This window comes from Oncorhynchus keta, chromosome 28 (assembly GCF_023373465.1).
Source record: "Oncorhynchus keta strain PuntledgeMale-10-30-2019 chromosome 28, Oket_V2, whole genome shotgun sequence".
NCBI lineage: Eukaryota > Metazoa > Chordata > Actinopteri > Salmoniformes > Salmonidae > Oncorhynchus > Oncorhynchus keta.
The window spans coordinates 25392036-25413676 of NC_068448.1; the positions used below are offsets into that span (position 1 = coordinate 25392036).

At 44.4% G+C, this 21641-nt stretch overlaps 1 protein-coding gene and 1 pseudogene across 1 annotated transcript; one reads left to right on the top strand and one right to left on the bottom strand.

The window, feature by feature from the left end:
- Nucleotides 1-9627: 9627 nt before the first annotated feature.
- LOC118360911 (regulation of nuclear pre-mRNA domain-containing protein 1B-like) lies at nucleotides 9628-16393 on the bottom strand. The gene is made up of 8 exons (XM_035740468.2): nucleotides 15553-16393; nucleotides 15010-15221; nucleotides 14750-14879; nucleotides 13107-13246; nucleotides 12799-12920; nucleotides 12415-12541; nucleotides 12050-12225; nucleotides 9628-11244 (listed from the first exon to the last, which is right to left on the bottom strand). The coding sequence occupies exons 2-8, from the start codon at nucleotides 15158-15160 to the stop codon at nucleotides 11095-11097; spliced, it is 996 nt and encodes a 331-aa protein (XP_035596361.1). The 5' UTR covers nucleotides 15161-15221; nucleotides 15553-16393; the 3' UTR covers nucleotides 9628-11094.
- On the top strand, nucleotides 14362-20046 carry LOC118360910 (TELO2-interacting protein 1 homolog; annotated as a pseudogene).
- The last annotated feature ends 1595 nt before the right edge of the window (nucleotides 20047-21641 follow it).

Below are 21641 nucleotides of genomic sequence, written 5' to 3' on the forward strand. Positions count from 1 at the left end.
CCGACTGATAGTGAGAAGAGGCCTGCCATTCACCATCACTTTGCACCTAAAATCTGGGAGTCACTTCCAAGAAGGCGTCAGCACCTTCAGGTTCATATCAGAGACAAGTACAGTACTGTGGACACAATATAAAGACATTTACATTACATTTACATTTAAGTCATTTAGCAGACACTCTTATCCAGAGCGACTTACAAATTGGTGCATTCACCTTATGACATCCAGTGGAACAGCCACTTTACAATAGTGCATCTAAATCTTTTAAGGGGGGGGGGTGAGAAGGATTACTTTATCCTATCCTAGGTATTCCTTAAAGAGGTGGGGTTTCAGGTGTCTCCGGAAGGTGGTGATTGACTCCGCTGTCCTGGCGTCGTGAGGGAGTTTGTTCCACCATTGGGGGGCCAGAGCAGCAAACAGATTATAACAGTACATAGCCATGATTTTAGGTGCAAAGTGATGGTGAATGGCAGGCCTCTTCTCACTATCAGTCGGTCAAGCGTAGATCAGGCCCTACACCCAAACAAGGGCACTGCGTTCATCCACCTCTGGCCTGCTCGCCTCCCTACCACTGAGGAAGTACAGTTCCCGCTCAGCCCAGTCAAAGACCTCATTAGTCGGGGAATCCTTGCTTGAACATTCAGTATTTTGACAGCAAGACTGTAGCTATGAGTTTACAAGTATGTACTTTTAGGTGTCTCCTTTCTGCATATGGTCCACTGATATGTCCTGAACACATCTGTCCTGTGTATCTTTCTACAGGGCTGTTGCCGAGAGAGGAGTTAGGCACCAAGGCTACCTTCAGCCTGACTGACTCTGCATCAAAGACAGGCTGGAGTGCATTCACTACTACTCCCTCTGGGAATGTCATCTCAGTATCTGTGACCTCTCCTCCTGATGTCCCCATTGGACTGTACTTCTTGACTTTGGACCAGGGCCAGAAAGTCAAACTGTGGGAGTTTCTACTGCTGTTCAATCCATGGTGTGCCTGTAAATCACAATATTTTGTTACAAAGTGCTATACAGAAACCCAGCCTAAAACCCCCAAAAGCAAGCAATGCAGATGTAGAAGTACGGTGGCTAGGAAAAACTCCCTAGAAAGGCAGGAACCTAGGAAGAAACCTAGAGAGGAACCAGATTCTGAGGGGTGGCCAGTCCTCTTCTGGCTGTGCCGGGTGGAGATTATAACAGTACATAGCCAGGATGTTCAAATGTTCATAGATGACCAACAGGGTCAAATAATAATAATCACAGTGGCTGTACTGTAGAAGGTGCAAAAGGTCAACACCTCAGGAGTAAATGTCAGCAGGTGTGGTAGAGAGAGAGAGTCGAAAACAGCAGTTCTGGGACAGGTAGCACTTCCGGTGAACAGGTCAGTGTTCCATAGCCGCAGGCAGAACAGTTGACACTGGAGCAGCAGCATGACCCGGTGGAGTGGGGACAGCAAGGAGTCAGGTAGTCCTGAGGTAGTCCTGAGGTAGTCCTGAGTAGTCCGAGGCATGGTCCTAGGGCTCAGGTTCTCCGAGATAAGAGAGAAAGAGATAGAGAATTAGAGGGAGCATACTTCAATTCACACAGAATATAAGACAGGAGAAATACTCCTGATATAACAGACTGACCCTAGCCCCCCGAAAAACCATTGCAGCATAATTATTGGAGGCTGAGACAGGAGGGGTCGGGAGACACTATGTTCCCGTCTGACGATACCCCCGGACAGGGCCAACCAGACAGGATATAACCCCATCCACTTTGCCTAAGCACAGCCCCCACACCACTAGAGGGATATCTTAAAACCACCAACTTACTACCCTGAGACAAGGCCGAATATAGCCCACGAAGATCTCCCCCACGGCACGAACCCGAGGTGGGGTGCCAACCCGGATGGCATGGAGGAGCACCAGTAAGCCAGTGACTCAGCCCCCATAATAGGGTTAGAGGCAGAGAATCCCAGTGGAGAGAGAGTGGAACCGTCCAGGCAGAGCAAGGATGGTTCGTCGCTCCAGTGCCTTTCCGTTCACCTTCACACCCCTGGGCCAGACAACACTCAATCATAGGACCTACTGAAGAGATGAGTCTTCAATAAAGACTTAAAGGTCAAGACCGAGTCTGTGTCTCTCACATGGATAGGCAGACCATTCCATAAAAATTGAGCTCTATAGGATAAAGCCCTGCCTCCAGCTGTTTGCTTAGAAATTCTCAATCAAATCAAATGTATTGGTCACATACACATGGTTAGCAGATGTTAATGCGAATGTCGCGAAATGCTTGTGCTTCTAGTTCCGACAGTGCAGTAATATCTAACAAGTAATCTAACAATTCCCCAACAACTACCTAATACACACAAATCTAAAGGAGTGAATGAGAATATGTACATATAAGTATATGGATAAGCGATGGCCGAGGGGCATAGGCAAGGTGCAGTAGGTGGAATAAAATCAGTATATACATGTGATATGAGTAATGTAAGATATGTAAACATTATTAAAGTGGCATTATTTAAAGTGGCATTGTTTAAAGTGACTTGTGATCCATTTATTAGACACCATAGTACCCTCCAAACTCATCAAGCTCGAGACCCTGGGTCTCGACCCCGCCCTGTGCAACTGGGTACTGGACTCCCTGACGGGCCGCCCCCAGGTGGTGAGGGTCGGTAACAACATCTCCACCCCGCTGATCCTTAGCACTGGGGCCCCACAAGGGTGCGTTCTGAGCCCTCTCCTGTACTCCCTGTTCCCCCACGAATGAGTGGCCATGCACGCCTCCAACTCAATCATCAAGTTTGTGGACGACACTACAGTGGTAGGCTTGATTACCAACAATGACGAGACGGCCTACAGGGAGGAGGTGAGGGCCCTCGGAGTGTGGTGTCAGGAAAATAACCTCACACTCAACATTAACAAAACAAAGGAGATGATTGTGGACTTCAGGAAACAGCAGAGGGAGCACCCCCCTATCCACATCGATGGGACAGTAGTGGAGAGGGTAGTAAGTTTTAAGTTCCTCGGCGTACACATCACGGACAAACTGAATTGGTCCACCCACACAGACAGTGCCGTGAAGAAGGCTGAAGAAATTCTGCTTGTCACCAAAAGCACTCACAAACTTCTACACATAAACAATCGAGAGCATCCTGTCGGGCTGTATCACCGCCTGGTACGGCAACTGCTCCGCCCACAACCGTAAGGCTCTCCATTGGGTAGTGAGGTCTGCACAACGCATCACCGGGGGCAAACTGCCTGCCTTCCAGGACACCTACACCACCCGATGTCACAGGAAGGCCATAAAGATCATCAAGGACAACAACCACCCGAGCCACTGCCTGTTCACCCCGCTATCATCTAGAAGGCGAGGTCAGTACAGGTGCATCAAAGCTGGGACCGAGAGACTGAAAAACAGCTTCTATCTCAAGGCCATCAGACTGTTAAACAGCCACCACTAACATTGAGTGACTGCTGCCATGACTCCAGCCACTTTAATAATGGGAATTGATGGAAATGTATGTCAAATATATCACTAGCCACCTTAAACAATGCTACTTAATATAATGTTTACATACCCTACTTACTCATCTCATATGTATATGTATATACTGTACTCTATATCATCTACTGCATCTTTATGTAATACATGTATCACTAGCCACTTTAAACTATGCCACTTTGTTTACATACCCTACATTACTCATCTCATATGTATATACTGTACTCGATACCATCTACTGCATCTTGCCTATGCCGTTCTGTACCATCACTCTTTCATATATCTTTATGTACATGTTCTTTATCCCTTTACACTTGTGTTGATAGGGTAGTAGTTTTGGAATTGTTAGGTTAGATTACTCGTTGGTTATTACTGCATTGTCGGATCTAGAAGCACAAGCATTTCGCTACACTCGCATTAACATCTGCTAACCATGTGTATGTGACAAATACATTTGATTTGATTTGTTTCCTACCTTCACCAGCTGAGGACAACCTGTCAGAAAGTCCAGGACCCAGTTGCACAGGGCGGGGTTAAGACCCAGGGCCTCAAGCTTGATGATGAGCTTGGAGGCCACTATGGTGTTGAATGCTGAGCTGTAGTCAATGAACAGCATTCCTACATAGTTATTATTTTTGTCCAGATGGGATAGGGCAGTGTGCAGTGTGATGGCGATTGCCGGTAAAGTGGCGCCGATATGATACTTGACTAACCTCTCAAGGCACTTCATGATGACAGAAGTAAATGCTACAGGACGGTAGTCCCTTCTTGGGTACAGGAACAATGGTAGCCATCTTGAAGCATGAGAGGACAATAAACTGGGATAGGGAGCGATTGAATATGTCCGTAAATACACCAGCCAGCTGGTCTGTGCATGCTCTGAGCCCCCCTATTTGATAGATTCCCCCGCTCCCACTACCTCGGGCTTCCGGTAGGGAGACCTGAGGTCCACCTACCCCCACCTCCTCCCCATCTCGTACTTCTGAGTAGGAGATCTTCCCAGGCAGTAGCCTGCCTAGCTCACAAATTAGGATCAGGGCAACCACTCTGACAAAGTTAATTGACCCACAGTCCCACAAGCCGGAGAAATACGCAGATTTAAAGAGAAACTCGTAACTTGTTTTCTAATGCTCATGATCTTTTCATCAAAGAAGTTCATGAATTTATCCTTACTGAGCTGACTACACTGGCTGTGCTAGTGGCAGACTCCACTAAGCTGGCAGGCTGGCTAACAGCCTGCTGCCTGGCCTGCACCCTATCTCATTGTGGAGCTATGAGATGGTACCAAGTAAAAGTGTTTACTTTGCACCATCTGTCGCCATCATTAGACCAAGGAGCTGTGTAATGAATATGATCTGTAACCCAGATGTCTATTTTTCTTGGCTACAGAGGATGCAGTTTACATGGAGGAAGAGAGAGACAGGTAGGAGTAGGTGTTATCCCAGGCTCGTCTCATCTACAAATTTACAACGAAACAAATCAAAGCCTCCCCGTGGATGTTTTGTTAGGTACAGGAGGTCGGTGGCACCAACCTGTAATTGGGGAGAACTGGCTCGTGGCAATGACTGGAGCGCAATCACTTGAATGGTATCAAATACACGGTTCCGTGTGTTTGATGCCATTCAATTTGCTCCGTTCCAGGCATTATTATGTGCCGTCCTCCCCTCAACAGCTTTCTGTGGCACACATGGTGCTTCCATCGAAGATCGTTATGTGATAGATACAATAAATGCTGCACACATCATGGGGAATCAGAATGATGTACATTAGAAGAGAAGCCATAGCAATCTTCCTATCATCCCTGTGTCCTGGTTCTCCCTCTGCAGTTTGAGCATGGGATGCTGGATGTGTTCTCCTGGATAATGTCAATGTATAAAATCCGTATATTAGGAAAAGGGAAAGGAGGATACCTAGTCATAGGCATCAATGACTGTGTAGCAGTGGTCAGAGTGCTGAGAACAGCTTAGCTTCCTCCGCTGTCCGACTGCCCCATACCCAGATGAATCTGGTAATGAATAATGTAGCTCTTGAGAATGTAGAGGAGACTAAACTTCTTGGTGTTGCCTTCATGGTCAATGCATATTGATTCTGTTGTTGGAAAGATGGAGAGAAGTCTATCTGTGATAAAGAACATTTTAAACATCACATTCAACCAAACAAGTCCCGCAGGCTGTGGTTTTTATCACATCTTGACTATTGCCTGGTTATATGGTCAGGAGCTGCGCAAACAGACCGAGGAAAGCTCCGGTTGGCTCAGAACAGAGCAGCACGTCTTGCCCTTCACTGTACACAGAGGGCTAATATCAACAGCATCCATGTCAGTCTTTCCTGGCTCAAAGTAGTAGAGAATTGACTGCATCATCTCTTGTAAAAAACATAAATGTTTTGAAAATTCCAAATAGTTTGAATAAACAACTTACATACAGCTCTGACACACATACTTACCCCACCAGACATGGCACCAGGGGTCTCTTCAGTCCCCAAATCCAGAATGCACTCAAGGCAACTCACAGTATTGTACCGAGCGATGGTCACATGGAACACTTCCAACTCGGGTCACTCAGGCAAGCAGCAAAACAAAGTGAGGCAACACCTCACGGCACAATGACTCTGACCTTGTACGACCTAAACAGTTGTGTGTACAGTATATGCTGTACCTGAATATGTTGTGTGTACAGTATATGCTGTACATTAATATGTTGTGTGTACAGTATATGCTGTACTGTACATGAATATGTTGTGTGTACAGTATATGCTGTACTGTATATTAATATGTTGTGTGTACAGTATATACTGTACCTGAATATGTTGCGTGTATAGTATATGCTGTACATGAATATGGTGTGTGTACAGTATATGCTGTACTGTACATGAATATGTTGTGTGTACAGTATATGCTGTACCTGAATATGTTGTGTGTACAGTATATGCTGTACCTGAATATGTTGTGTGTACAGTATATGCTGTACATGAATATGTTGTATGTGTAACATTTTGTTGCCGGAGGTGATGGCTGCCCTTTTACGGGCTCCTAACAAATTGTGCTATTGTGTGTTTTTTTCATGTTATTTGTAACTTATTTTCTGCATAATATTTCTAGCTTCTGGATATCAGAACAGAGATTGCTCACCTTGTACTGGACAAAGATTTTTCTTTAACGAGTCAGACACAAAGGATTTTCATACACCGACCAAAATCCCTGTCATTCGTATGAAGAAGAGACAGAGATATAGGGGACACAGGCCGTGGTGCCTTATGTTTCACAGAGTCGTGGCTGAACGATGACATGGATAACATACAGCTGGCTGGGTTTACGCTGCATCGGCAAGATAGAACAGCTGCCTCCGGTAAGACTGGGGGGGCGGTCTGTGTCTATATGTCAATAACAGCGGGTGCACAAAATCTAATATTAAGGTTTTGCCTGCCTGATGATGAGTATCTCATGATAAGCTGTAGACCACACTATTTACCAAGAGAGTATATTTTTCATAGCTGTCTATTTGCCACCACAAACCAAACCTGGCACTAAGACCGTTCTCGACGAGCTGTATAAGGCCATAAGCCAATAAGAAAATGCTCATCCAGAGGCTGCGCTCCTAGTGGGCGGGGACTTTAATGCAGGGAAACTTAAATCCGTTTTACCTCATTTCTACCAGAATGTTACATGTGCAACCAGAGGAAGAAAAACTGTAGACCACCTTTAGTCCACACACAGAGTCACGTACAAAGCTCTCCTCGCCCTCCATTTGGCAAACCTGACCATAACTCAGAGACCTGGCAGTGTGGTGCCATGATAACAACCTCTCCCTCAATGTGAGCAAGACAAAGGAGATGATTGTGGACTACAGGAAAAGGAAGACCGAGCACGCCCCCATTCACATTGACGGGGCTGTAGCGGAGCAGGTTGAGAGTCTCAAGTTCCTTGGTGTCTACATCACCAACCAACTATCATGGTCCAAACATACCAAGACAGTTGTGAAGAGGGCACAACAAAACCTTTTCCCCCTCAGGAGACTGGAAAGATTTGGCATGGGTCCTCAGGTCCTCAAAAAGTTCTACAACTGCATCATCGAGAGCACTCTGACCAGTTGCATCACCATCTAGACTGTAATCTGCACCTACCTATATATTCACTGCCTTTATGGGTGAAGCGATATGAAGGTGTTGATGTGTGACTTAGTGCCTTCAGAAAGTATTCACACACCTTGACGTTTTACACATTTTGTTGTGTTACAGCCTGAACTTAAAATCGATTCAATTTAGATGTTGTGTCACTGGCCTACAAACAAAACCCCATAATGTCAAAGTGGAATTATGTTTTTAGCTATTTTTACAAGTTAATACAAAATTAAAAGCTGAAATGTCTTGAACCAGTAAATATTCAACACTTTGTTATGGCCTAAATAACTTCAGGAGTAAACATTTGCTTAACAAGTCACAATAAGTCGCATGGGCTCACTCTGTGTGCAATAATAGTGTTTAACATGATTTTTGAATGACTACCTCATCTCTGTACCCCACACATACAATTATCTGTAAGGTCCCTCAGAATTTAAAACACAGATTCAATCACAAAGACCAGGGAGGTTTTCCAATGCCTCGCAAAGAAGGAATACAATTTGTAGATAGGTATAAATAAAATAAAAAGCACACATTGAATATCTCTTTGAGCATGGTGAAGTTATTCATTACACTTTGGAGGGTGTATCAATACACCCAGTCACTACAAAGATACAGGCATCCTTTCTAATTCAATTGCCAGAGACGAAGGAAACCGCTCAGGGATTTCACCATGAGGCCAATGGTGGCTAAAAAACAGTTTCAGAGTTTCAGAGTTTAATGTTTGTGATAGGGGAAAACTGAGGATAGATCAACAACATTGTAGTTACTCCATAATACTAACCTAAATGACAGAGTGCAGGATACAATTATTCCAAAACATGTATCCTTTTTTACAATAAGGCACTAAAGTCAAATTGAAAAAATGTTGGCAAATAAATTAACTTTATGTCCTATAATTATATTTGTGGCAAATCTAACACAACACATCACTGAGTACCACTCTTCATATTTCCAAACATGGTGGTAGCTGCATCATGTTATGGGTATGCTTGTCATCGGTAAGGACTAGAAATAGAGCTAAGCACAGGCAAAATCCTAGAGAAAAACCTCGTTCAGTCTGCTTTCCAACAGACAACGGGAGACAAATTCACCTTTCAGGAGTACAATAAGCTAAAACACAGGGCCAAATATACACTGGAGTTGCTTACCAAAATTACATTGAATGTGTTACAGTTTCGACTTAAAATCGACTTATAAACCTATGGCAAGACTTAAAAATGGCTGTCTAGCATTGATCAACAACCAATTTGACAGAGCTTTAAGAAATTTGAAAAGAATCATGTTGTACAATCCAGGTGCGCAAAGCTCTTAGACTCACCCAGAAAGACTCACAGCTGCAATTGTTGTCAAAAGGTTATTATAACATGTATTGACTCAGGGGTGTGAATACTTATGCATTTGTGAGCGCTACTTTCAAAACTACTGGTTGAAATATACAAAACCTATATAACACATCGTTAATAGAGTGCCACAGTATGAGTCATAATACCTATAAAACCTAGCGGCCAAACAGGGAAATGGTTCCAATCGTTTTTCCACCATTCATTTTTTCCCATAGGGGATTTCATAATTTCTTTTAAAAGGGTGGCGTTTTGTGTAAGCTTACCCTGGCGTGGGATTTTGATACCCTTGTAAATCTTCTCGGACAAAGTAACATTTATCAATGTTTGCCTGTACGCACTGCCAAATTCTCTAAAATGACTTTGAAGGCAGCTTATGGTAGAGAAATAAACATATCCTCTGGCAACAGTTCTGGTGGACAATCCTGCAGTCAGCATGCCAAATGCACTCAAAATTTGAGACATATGTGGTATTGTGTTGTGACAAAACTGCACATTTTAGTGTGGCCTTTTATTATCCTCAGCACAAGGTGCCCCTGGCTAATGACCATGCTGTTTAATCAGCTTTTTGATATGCCACACCTGTCAGGTGGATGGATTATCTTGGTAAAGGAGAAATGTTTACTAGCAGGGATGTAAACAAATTAGTGGACAAAATTTTAAGAGAAATGTGCTTTTTGTGCATATGGAAAATTTCTGGGATCTTTTATTTCAGCTCATGAAACATGGGACCAACACTTTACATGTTGTATTTCTATTGTTGTTCAGTATATATATATATATTTTCTTTTCGTGAACGCTGTGAAAGTCCATCGTCTTCATGGATGAGTGACGCCACCTGTCGGAAGACGATAGATTCCCAAAGTCCACCCCAAAACATGAACAGGTCCAGCGTATCAATGTCACATTACTCAGAGTATAAACCAGTCAGCACAGCTCTTTCCTAATGGTTCCATTTTATTTCTATCCATGGAATTATTTTATCAGTGAAATTACTGCTGCAGTAAAGCATCGGCAGAGAGAAATACATGCCACACAGGTCTACCATCTGTAGTAAAGCAACATTTTCATGGGCAGATGTCTTATTACTATTCTTCAACATGGGGAAACACTTATCTCTCAGGTCTGTGCACATAATCCAAACTAGTGACAGAACGAACCATGTTAACTTTCTGCTACTCTTCAAAAAAGTCTGAATAATGCTGAATAAGTAGTGGCCGGGCTCAGTCCTGAAAAGCCTCTTAGTTTGACATGTGTACCAAGTGATACAATCATCTGTGACAAAGGATGACATCAGCAGAGCTCAGCAAAGACAGTGAGCATCTCAATCTGCCCCAAGTTTGCTCAAATAACTTCAATCAGTCACTTGTCTGAGGGCTAAACTATTTCACAATGGATTGAGAAACACCACTACATGGATGAAATGTTATTGACCGATGATTGGCCACTCAGTGCTATGTATGACAAACCTGAAGGTAAGGATATTGTTGTGTGTTGAACTGGAATTACAGAGAATGGTAAATAATGACAACCTACATGGAAAAACAGGCCCCCTCCCTACATACACCCTAACAAAAATCACCTGAAATTTCATCAACATTAAAAAGCAACCAACTTAAAGCCGTTAAAATAAATGTGATGTGTCTCTTCAAAAAGCTGTCACAACGATCTAGTGCAGGGGTGTCAAACTCATTCCATGGAGGGGGTTTTGCTTTCCCCTAAGACACAGAAACAAGGTGAGTGGATTTCTTTACTAATTAGTGACCTTATTTCATCAATCAAGTACAAGGGAGGAGTGAAAACCCACAGACAGTTGACCCTCCGTGGAATAAGTTTGACACGTGATCTAGTGCGTGTGCGAGCCACCATCTCACCATTTGAACACAAAAATGGGGATTGGCTAATGACTCAACATTTCTCTTCAACACAGAACCAGTTAGCTAGTGTTTGACTGGCGTTCAGAATAAAAATGTAAAGGAGATTTGTCCAAGCTGGTGGAACGGAATCTTCAACAACCATCGTCTCTCCCACCAGGGATGTCCCCAAGCTTCCAATGTCCCTCTCAGTCTCTCCCTAGGGTTCAGTAGCTAGTGAGCGGGTTCGACAGGGAGTGTGTGCCCTGGCGAGAGGCAGGGTGTGACAGGGAGCAGGAAGCTCAGTCGGTGGAGAACAGGTCTCCAGCAGAGGGTAGAGGGGCCAGGCCTCCCGTCACATTGGGCAGCAGAGAGAGGTCAGGCAGGCTCTGGATGTGAGACTTGAGCTCCTTGCGCACCTGCGTGACTCGTGCCAGCTTCTGTTTGTACTCCTGCAATACAAAGAACAGTACCCATGTCAGACGATACAGTTCCGGTGGGTCCACTTTCTACTTCTTTTAAACAATCCCAAGTGACTCACAAAGCTGCTCTAGTTGGATAATGGGAAAATATACACTACCATTCAAAAGTTTGGGGTCACTTAGAAATATCCAGTTTTTTTAAAGAAAAGCACATTTTGTCCATAAAAATTACATTAAATTGATCAGAAATACAGTGTAGACATTGTTAATGACTATTGTAGCTGGAAACGGCATTTAAAAAAAATCAAAATAATTATTTGTTTTACATAGGCCCATTATCAGCAACCATCACTCCTGTGTTCCAATGGCACGTTGTGTTAGCTAATCCAAGTTTATCATTTTAAAAAGGCTAGTTGATCATTAGAAAACCCTTTTGCAATTATGTTTGCACAGCTAAAACGGTTGTTCTGATTAAAGAAGCAATAAAACTGGCCTTCTTTAGACTAGATTAGCTAACACGTGTCATTGGAATAAAGGAGCGATGGTTGCTGATAATGGGCCTCTGTACGCCTATGTAAATATTCAATTTAAAAAAAAAAAATTTTTTTTAATCTGCCGTTTCCAGCTACAATAGTCATTTATAACATTAACAACGTCTACACTGTATTTCTGGTCAACTTGATGTTATTTTTATGGACAAAATGTGCTTTTCTTTCAAAAACAAGGACATTTCTAAGTGACCCCAAACTTTTGAATAGTAGTGTACATTTTTCACATTCTAATTGCTTGTTTGTAACAGACAAGCAAAACAATGATTTTGATGGTTTAGACTTGCTTCTAGTTTCTTCTCCCTCTCTGTGAGGGCTTCCTTCTGGCTACCGATGTACTCTGTCAGCATGCGCGCCAGCTGCCTCCTGTCCTCCAGCTCAGCAGCCAGACGTCCGTTATACTCAGCCAGCAGTAGACAGGCCTCATCCACTGTCTTGGACAGTTTATCAGCTGCCTCTTTATCTATAGGGACAGGGTGAGTCAAGTCAAATAAGGTGGAGTTTTTACTTAGGCGTAATATTGAAACAATTGAATAGAAACAACATTAAGTTTGAGAAAACTCAATCCCGTAGGCCTACAATACACATTGAGGTTGGAGAAAGGTGGGGGTCAAGTTTCCTTGTGCTTCAGGTACCATGAAGGCTTCCTTACCTGTGATCTTCTCCAGCAGGGACACATCCTGCACCTCCTGTGGTAGAGAGGCAATCTTCTGACGCACCGCAGCATCACCCGAGGCTGCATTCTCCAGGTCCTGCAGGGCTTTGACCAGCTCCTCCGTCTGAGGGGAGAGGGAGGAAAGGAGAGAAGGGTATGTGAAAGCTCTGGCCAACAACATCCAATTTTCAAGCTTGACCATTTTTCTAAACAACAATTCACAACCAGAGCACAAACTAAAAGCTAGAATCTTCCAAATCAATAGAGGAGAGTTGGGAGATAACTTCAGCTGGTGTGAAAAGCTGTCACAAATTGCAGTGTAATAGACAAAGTACTGGTGAATGAGCTAAAGGCTTATGGAGTTGTGTTTCTTCAGCCTACCAGCTGTGGCCCTGAGAAGTCTGAATTCTGTGGGGACATGTTGCCCCTGTAGTCATCTTCTTCCTCTTCCTCCGGCTCTTGGATCATCTTCTGATAGGTCCGTTTAGGGGCCTTCTTCTCCTCTGCAAAAGATACCACAGATTTAGAAAGAAAACATCCATATTCACAAAAACAACAAATTGAACATGCATGTTTCTTGGAAATTCTGACATCCAAAATGCCTACACAGGAAACAAGCCATCACCAGTAACTAACTTAGTAAAGCTGAACTGCTCCGTCAGTGGAGACCCAGGGGACTCTGACTGTACCTGTGGGTTGGTGTTGGGGGCTGTTTGAGTCTTCGATAGCGAGCTTCAGCTGCTGGATGAACTCTGCCTTGTAGAGGCTGCGCTCCTGCCAGATAGTGAGCAGCCTGTCGATGGGCCTTCTACAGCCATCATCTGCCTCTCTGAAGGAGGGAGAGAAAGAGGCAGAGATTCATCATGAAATTCAACTCTTCCACACAGAGCAACTCAATAACTTATTTGATCCTCTTTGTTCTTGTCTTGTTATGCTGCTGTAGAAGACAGTAGCAGTGTAATCCATTTACCAATATTTTGAAGCAGGTTAATGTCAAACCAGGGCCTAAAATTAACACCTCCAGGTAAATTCTGGCATCGTAAAATATTGTGTTCTATAGCTTGCAAACAAATGTGACTCTAGGTGATAACATAGGGCTGTTTTTTTCCAACACAATGACTGTTTTCCTTAAGACTTTAAGTCTGCTTGATGTTTTGTTTCCTTTGCCTCTTTACTTCCTAGTATCACGATATTGGTATCGTGACAACATTAATTAGCCAAATACTATAAACACCTGAGGTGACTTGATGCTATTATAAACTGCTTACCAACATAAATAGAACAGTAAACACGTATTTTTGCATCATACCCGTGGTATAGTGTCAGATACACACATGGCTGAAATGCTGTTGAAGCTAATCAGCATTCGGTACCCTAGCTCTCAAAAACTTGCCGACATTCTGCTTTCTCCCTACAGTTTTCAGCCATTATCTTTGCTCACAACTAACTCATGTGAACTACAATCCCGACGCTATGCTTTAACGTTTCGTAACGCCAATAATCATTGCTTGCGATATGGCTTTCGAAACATATGGTCCTTATCTTTCATCAGCGAGAAAGAATCCTTAAATTAATTTGAAAAAGGTACACTTATTGTAGCAGTTTTTCACAGATCCATACAGCTATGGGTTCCTTCATCCGATGACACCACACTTCCGAATTACTCTCACAAACAGGTGTTCGGAGCATGCCATGTACCTAATTGTATGTAAACTTTATTTAACGAGGCAAGTCAGTTAAGAACAAATTCTTATTTACAATGACGGCCTACACCAGCCAATCCCAGACGACGCTGGGGCAATTGTGCGCTGCCCTATGGGACTCCCAATCACGGCCGGTTGTGATACAGCCTGAATTCAAACCAGGGTGTCTATAGTGATGCCTCAAGCACTGAGATGCAGTGTCTTAGACCGCTGCGCCACTCGGGAGCCCCTAATTAGCACAGGTGCTCACCTCATCTTCCATAAACAAGCCCTGTAACATGGAGATATGGCCATGTGAGAACACCAATCCTATCAAGGTGTGTATCAATTTAACCGTTTGATTTTTGAAACATTCTAGCTGATATGAAAGTCCTTATGCTTCCAAAACCGTACCGCACGTGATGGGTGTTAATGTTCAGATTGAGCGTAGGGGCTCTTACCAAAACTCCCCTGTACAGAAGATGCCTTCCTCTAATGACTTATGTGTAATGTAACGGAGAGTCCCGATCAAGGGCTACAAGTACCCAAACTACCCAGTTTACAATAAAACATAGGCCTGCATCACAAAGCTGCACATTTCAGTGCTAGACAAGTTTAGCCCTGAAACGGTATCATACCAGACCACATACCTTGCAACATGAGAGCAAGCGTCAACAAGGACTGTCTCAAAGTCTTTGGCGAACTCTGGACCTTTCTTCTTGCTGTTTTGAATCACGTCATTGGCAAGATACAGGAAAGTCAACTTCCTGCTGCTTTTTGCTGAAAGACAAATACAGAACGTAGACCGGGTAAATATGGTTTGGCATACTTCGTGTGACATCAACGTTTCAGTGTGTAAATAGCAGTTAAAGAATGCTGTCGAGGTGGCGACGTTCATAAGTTCTCTCACCTTTCTTTAGTTCTCTGTGCCATACTTTGACGATGAGCGGCGAGTGTTTGCGATGATGAATGATCCACAGAGACAGCGTCTGTACGCTTTGCTGAGAGTTGCTGAGCTCCGAAAGCTTCTTCTCCAACGCAGACTCAGAAAAAGAAGACATGATGTTCCCAGAAAGTACTCTTTGGTGTACCGTTACACACTCCACAACTTTTTGAGGTTAACTGAGGAAACCAACAATGTCCACAAAAACAAAGTTCCCGCCAGTTAAACACGCAACCTGCTGCATAAAACTGTCTGCTACTCGTTAGTAGCTAATCGTCTGTCTATGCTTCTCTTCGCTAACAGGATAGCTACGAAACCGTGTAAAATATACATGCGCATTTACATTGATAAGTGTGTAATCTTGTTTACCTAGCGAGACAACTATAATAGCTATATGTTTACAAATGGCCAACTAGAAAGTCCTAGATAGGTAGCCTAGCAAGCTAGCTAATCTATCCACTTGCTTTGTTTACTTGCTAGCTACTACGATGCTAGATGTAAGTTACTTACCAATACATCTATTTATAATTTAGTAATGTGCCGTTTGAATACATGTAGCTGTAACGTTACTTTGAAACGTACGTTTGTTCGTTAGCTACAGTACTAGTATAGTAGCTAGTTAACTAGCATTCTAGAAACCACCACAGCTCTCTGGATCGCTTCAAAGATGGCCGCTTGACCTTTCACCCGACACACAGGGTTCAAAGTCTGTTCAAAACGCTTTGTGAATCTTGTGAAATTAGATCATGACTAGAAACATTATTCAAACGACTTAAAATGACATGCAAAGTTGCTAGCTAGATCAACCGACGTCGGTCAAGACTATGCTATTATGTTAGTGACTGTACGTTTGTTTATGTGTAACTCTCTGTTGTTGTTTTTGTCGTACTGCTTTGCTTTATCTTGACCAGGTCGCAGTTGTAAATGAGAACTTGTTCTCAACTGGCCTACCTGGTTAAATAAATGTGAAATAAAAAAAATATTTAAAAAAGACAAGTACAGTATCATCAGCAAAAATGTTGCGCTAGCTAGCTTACTGTTAGTAAGTTAGCGTAGCCAAAGAGTATCTCAGGCTACTCGCTTAGCCACCTGGGCGAAGTGAACTTTGATCTGAAAACTGTTGCAGTATCTTTCTTTTAAAGTATGAAGTGCACCAAAGCTCGCTAACAAGCATGGGAAGCATACACAACTGTATGCGTCGCAGAATAGTGACGTACTGCAGGAATAGTGATGCTTGTGTGACGGACAGCAGGGACCATCAGTGGCTAGGACAGCTCGCCTGTCTTCATTTAATTAGTTTCAGTGCTGTATCTCGAAATGAGTTCGTTTCAGATGTCCGTCACTAAATATATACTAGCAAAGGTAAGCTTATTTGAATCTTGAATCTTACTTTGTTAGGTTGTTCTAGCTTTGTCATTTAAGCATTCCGTTAGCTAACTAGGATAGCTCGATACTGTATATCTGGCTAGCTAGCTAACTAGCTTTAACAATGATGGTAACTAGCTTTAGCAAAGGTGGTCAGGCAAAGTTCTGCTTTGGGTGATTAGCAACAGACCAAATTTGACTTATAAAATGAACGTTTAGGTAACAAAGGTATACCTCTAAGCTATTATCCTGATAAAATGAATTTGCTAGAGTTCATTGAGCAGGCATACTGCTGAACAGCATCCTACTACTTTCCTAAAGAGTCAATGGTAGCTATGATTCTAATATCTTACTTTTCTGATTGACGACCCAAAGCTTGCTTTTGCTTACCTCCTTCCAGCCTGTGTGCTTCTGGCTCGTGAGCCCACGGTGGGCAATGTGGAGCACACAGCTGAGGCATGCAAATGATAGTCCTGCAGCTGCTGCAGGGTTCCATGTCCTTTTCACTCTCTGCTTCGCCCTCAAAAACCCTGGCCCCAAGCGGGATGGCTTGGTCCAGGCTGTGGCCGAGGCCATGGGCTACGTCCTGGAGAACACCTGTGTACAGAGCTGGGAGACGCTGAGGGATCTCCTTTCTGAGCTTCTGCCTTTGCTCCCCCATGAACCCAAGGAAGCCAGCACCCGCCTCAGAAGTGCTGAAAGCTGCAGTACTGTGGTACATGGATGCTCTGCTGCATGCAGCCTACCGTGACGTGGTCTTCAAGCTGTTTGAGCCCGCCATGCTGCCTGGCCTTGTGGCCGCTATCTCTCTGCTGCTTGCCCTGGGAGAGCAGGAGAAGTCCCTCGCAGCACTGAAATGCCTGCAGGCCCTGACCCTCCAGTGTGACTCTTCTCTGGACCATAATGTCAGTGGGTCAGTAAGAGAGGCATATCCTAGGCAACACCGTGGCTTCTTTCTTACCTTGGATCGCTGTGAGCCATGTGGTCACTGGGAATATTAGGCATGGACATGCTGTTATTGTTAGGGCAATAAAGGTGTGGTTCAAGACAGTGGGACTGGTGATGGCTGACGGCCAGCTACAGAACAACAGGGCTGGGAAGATACAGCCCTGGGAGCTGGGAAGATACAGCCCTGGGAGCTGGGGAGAGTAGGGGAGCTAGTAGTGCAGAGGACTCGGGACTGGGTGAGAAACACCCCTGGGAGGCTAGCCTTACTGTTCATTTTTAAAATAATATCCTGCACCTCAGCTCATCAGCACTGGAGAGTGAGGCTTGACATGGTCAAATTCTCAGACCACCAGCGGGTGTCCAAGGTCCTGATACAGGTGTTGGAGTTGAACGTGATGGATGTCCGCATCGTGGAGGAGAGGAACTCTTTGGTTACCATGGAGACATGGCCCCACGGGGCACATGCTCAGAAGACACATTTCCTCTACTTCTGAGACCAAAGGATCTTCTCCATTCTCAAGGAGATATGCAGGATGTTAGGTTACTATGGAAATGTGTATCTCCTAGGGGATCACTTTATGGATCTGTACAAGGAGTCGTCGGTCTACAGGAAGCAGGCTGCCATGGTGATGAATGAGATGGTCACAGGGACAGCGAGCATCGGGGTGGCAGGGGGTACGGACAAGCAGGGTGTGCCCAGTCAGAAGGACTTGAAAGCAGCATTGGATTCCATCATAGAGGAGTAAACCAGCCTGAGCCACTGGCACCTGTCAACCCTTATTAGTGAGGAGTCTGACAGAGGGGCACAGGAGCAGCTAAGTCAGTCTAGTCTCCTCTCCATTTATAATGGGGTTGAAGGGAAAGGGAATCCCCTCCAGTTGGTCCTAGTAGTCCACAAGAGCTCCACAATCCACGAGCTGAACAGCAGCATCTGGCAGATATGCATCCAGTTGGAAGGAATAGGCGGCTTCACCCAGGCCTTGGGGATGGACTTCCATCTAATTCTGATGACATCACTATACCCGGTTCTGGAGAAGGCCGGGGATGAGACTCTGTTGATCAGCCAGGCAGCACCGAATGCCATGTGGGACATTAACCAGGCCTGTGGATACTCCTCCCTGAAGGATCTGATCAATGAGAACTTTGGCTACCTGCTGAACAATGTGTCTCTGAACCTCCAGAGGCTGGGCGTCCGCCCCCAGGGTCCTCACCGTCATGTTTAGCCACTCCAACCCCAGCCTGCTGCCTCTGGTGGGGGACATCGTCCAGGATGTGTTTCTGGCTCTGGACACGAGTTACGACGAGATGTCCCCTCTGTTCTGCACTGTGCTGCACTCACTTATGAAGGCTATAGGTGAAGTTTCCATATCCACTTAAATGTTTTCCCTAGTTTATAACATTGTTATCACCATGTTATGCAATACTTTTTAATAGGAGAACTCAGAGGAAATTGAAATACAGGACAGAAAATGACAGCCTTTAGCTATAACACAGCCTAAGTAACACAATCGTAATCATGTTTCTTTTCAACCACAGCGAGATGGTTCCTCTCTAGTGTTGGGGGAACCAGTGAGAATAAAGGAACCAAGAAGGCGTGGCGTGAGCAGGACCAGCTGAATGTGCACCGGTTTCTCCTGGACTACCACAAACAGAAAGATCTGGTAGAGCAGAGCACCCAGGTTAGTTGGGGCTCTCTCTTTCTGGCTGCCACACTATTCCCCTGGGAGATCATTTGTCACACTGATGCACAACATTAATGCTATGCTTGGTGAAGCTTCTTAGTACTATTGTGCCATGTCAGACCTGAATAAGTTTCACTCATGCTGTTTTCCTCACAGCTGGGTCCCAAGTCAATGCAGAGTTTTTTAGGGATCGGCAGATTTTGTGTGGTGTACTTCTCCCAGTTCAAGTCGTGTTTCACAAATGTCTATTGAAAGCTGTTCTACAGAAATCAGAATCCATCAGTGTTATGACTCGCTACGTTCCTTGCACTGCATTGAAGTGTTCTGTGGTTATTATTTCAGTGATCCCACCTCCGGTGGATTTTGAAGAAGACATTGATGGTCCTGATGTGAAAGCTGAACTCCCAGCCCACATCGCCAAAGAAGCCATGGAACGCTGCATTCACCTGCCCACCGACCACCGACTCAGCCTCAACATACAGTTGTAGAATGTTTAGCACTCAAACATAAGGAGCTTGAAAACTGAAAATGCAACTAGTTTTGCCACCACATGTTGCTGTGTGTTTAGTGACACCAGAGCAGTTGGTCCCCATGTCCCAGGCTCTGTAGAGCTGACCCCTTGAGTGTATTGCAGGTCGTGGATGTGCTGGAGCTGTGTGTCTGTGTGCTGATTGAGAAGGAGAATGAGCTGCTCCCCATAGCTCACTGCTGCTGGCCTGACCTGCTCCGACTCACTGCTGATGATCCGTTAGTTGCCCTCCAAGCCTTAAGGGTATCTCACTACTTCCACCACTCTGGCTACTAGTACACTACTATTTAACTCAGTGGAATAATTATAATTTCATGATTGTTTATATAGTTTAATAATTGATGACACCTGTGTGTCCAGAGGTCACCAACACACTCTCACTTCTTTATTCTGGGTCACACTCAGCTCTTTTTTTCATAATTGTATTGGGAATGTTAAAACTATTTTAACTCAGCAAAAAAATAAACATCTCACTGTCAACTGCGTTTATTTTCAGCAAACTTAACATGTGTAAATATTTTTATGAACATAACAAGATTTAACAACTGAGACATAAACTGAACAAGTTCCACAGACATGTGACTAACAGAAATTGAATAATGTGTCCCTGAACAAAGGGGGGTCAAAATCAAAAGTAACAGTCAGTATCTGGTGTGGCCACCAGCTGCTTTAAAGTACTGCAGTGCATCTCCTCATGGACTGCACCAGATCTGCCAGTTCTTGCTGGGAGATGTTACCCATTCTTCCACCAAGGCACCTGCAAGTTCCTGGACATTTCTGGGGGGAATGGCCCTAGCCCTCACCTTCCGATCCAACAGGTCCCAGACATGCTCAATGGGATTGAGATCCGGGCTCTTTGCTGACCATGGCAGAACACTGACATTCCTGCCTTGCAGAAAATCACGCACAGAACGAGCAGTATGGCTGGTGGCATTGTCATGCTGGAGGGTAATGTCAGGATGAGCCTGCAGGAAGGGTACTACATGAGGGAGGAGGATGTCTTCCTTGTAACGCACAGCGTTGAGATTGCCTGCAATGACACCAAGCTCATTCCGACGATGCTGTGACATACCGCCCCAGACCATGACGGACCCTCCACCTCCAAATCAATCCTGCTCCAGAGTACAGGCCTCGGTGTAACGCTCATTCCCTCGACGATAAACGCGAATCCGACCATCACCCTTGGTGAGACAAAACCGCAACTTGTCAGTGAAGAGCAGCCTTTTCCAGTCCTGTCTGGTTCAGCGACGGTGGGTTTGTGCCCATAGACTCGACTAAGGATGCCTCTCCTTAATGTCAATATGTCTTGTCCATTGCTGTTCTGGTTAGTGTTTATTGGCTTATTTCACTGTAGAGCCTCTAGTCCTGCTCACTATACCTTATCCAATTTATTAGTTCCACCACCCACACATGCAATGACATCTCCTGGTTTCAATGATGTTTCTAGAGACAATATCTCTCTCTTCATCACTCAATACCTAGGTTTACCTCCACTGTATTCACATCCTACCATAGCTTTGTCTGTACATTATACCTTGATGCTATTTTATCGCCCCCAGAAACCTCCTTTTACTCTCTGTTCCAGACGTTCTGAACGACCAATTCTTATTGCTTTTAGCCGTACCCTTATTCTTCTCCTCCTATGTTCCTCTGGCGATGTAGAGGTGAATCCAGGCCCTGCAGTGCCTAGCTCCACTCCTATTCCCCAGGCACTCTCTTTTGATGACTTCTGTAACCGTAATAGCCATGGTTTCATGCATGTTAACATTAGAAGCCTCCTCCCTAAGTTTGTTCTATTCACTGCTTTAGCACACTCTGCCAACCCGGATGTTCTAGCTGTGTCTGAATCCTGGCTTAGGAAGACTACCAAAAATTCTGAAATTTCAACATTTTCAGACAAGATAGAACTGCCAAAGTGGGCGGTGTTGCAATCTACTGCAAATATAGCCTGCAGAGTTCTGTCCTACTATCCAGGTCTGTACCCAAACAATTTGAACTTCTACTTTTAAAAATCCACCTCTCTAAAAACAAGTCTCTCACCGTTGCCGCCTGCAATAGACCACCCTCTGCCCCCA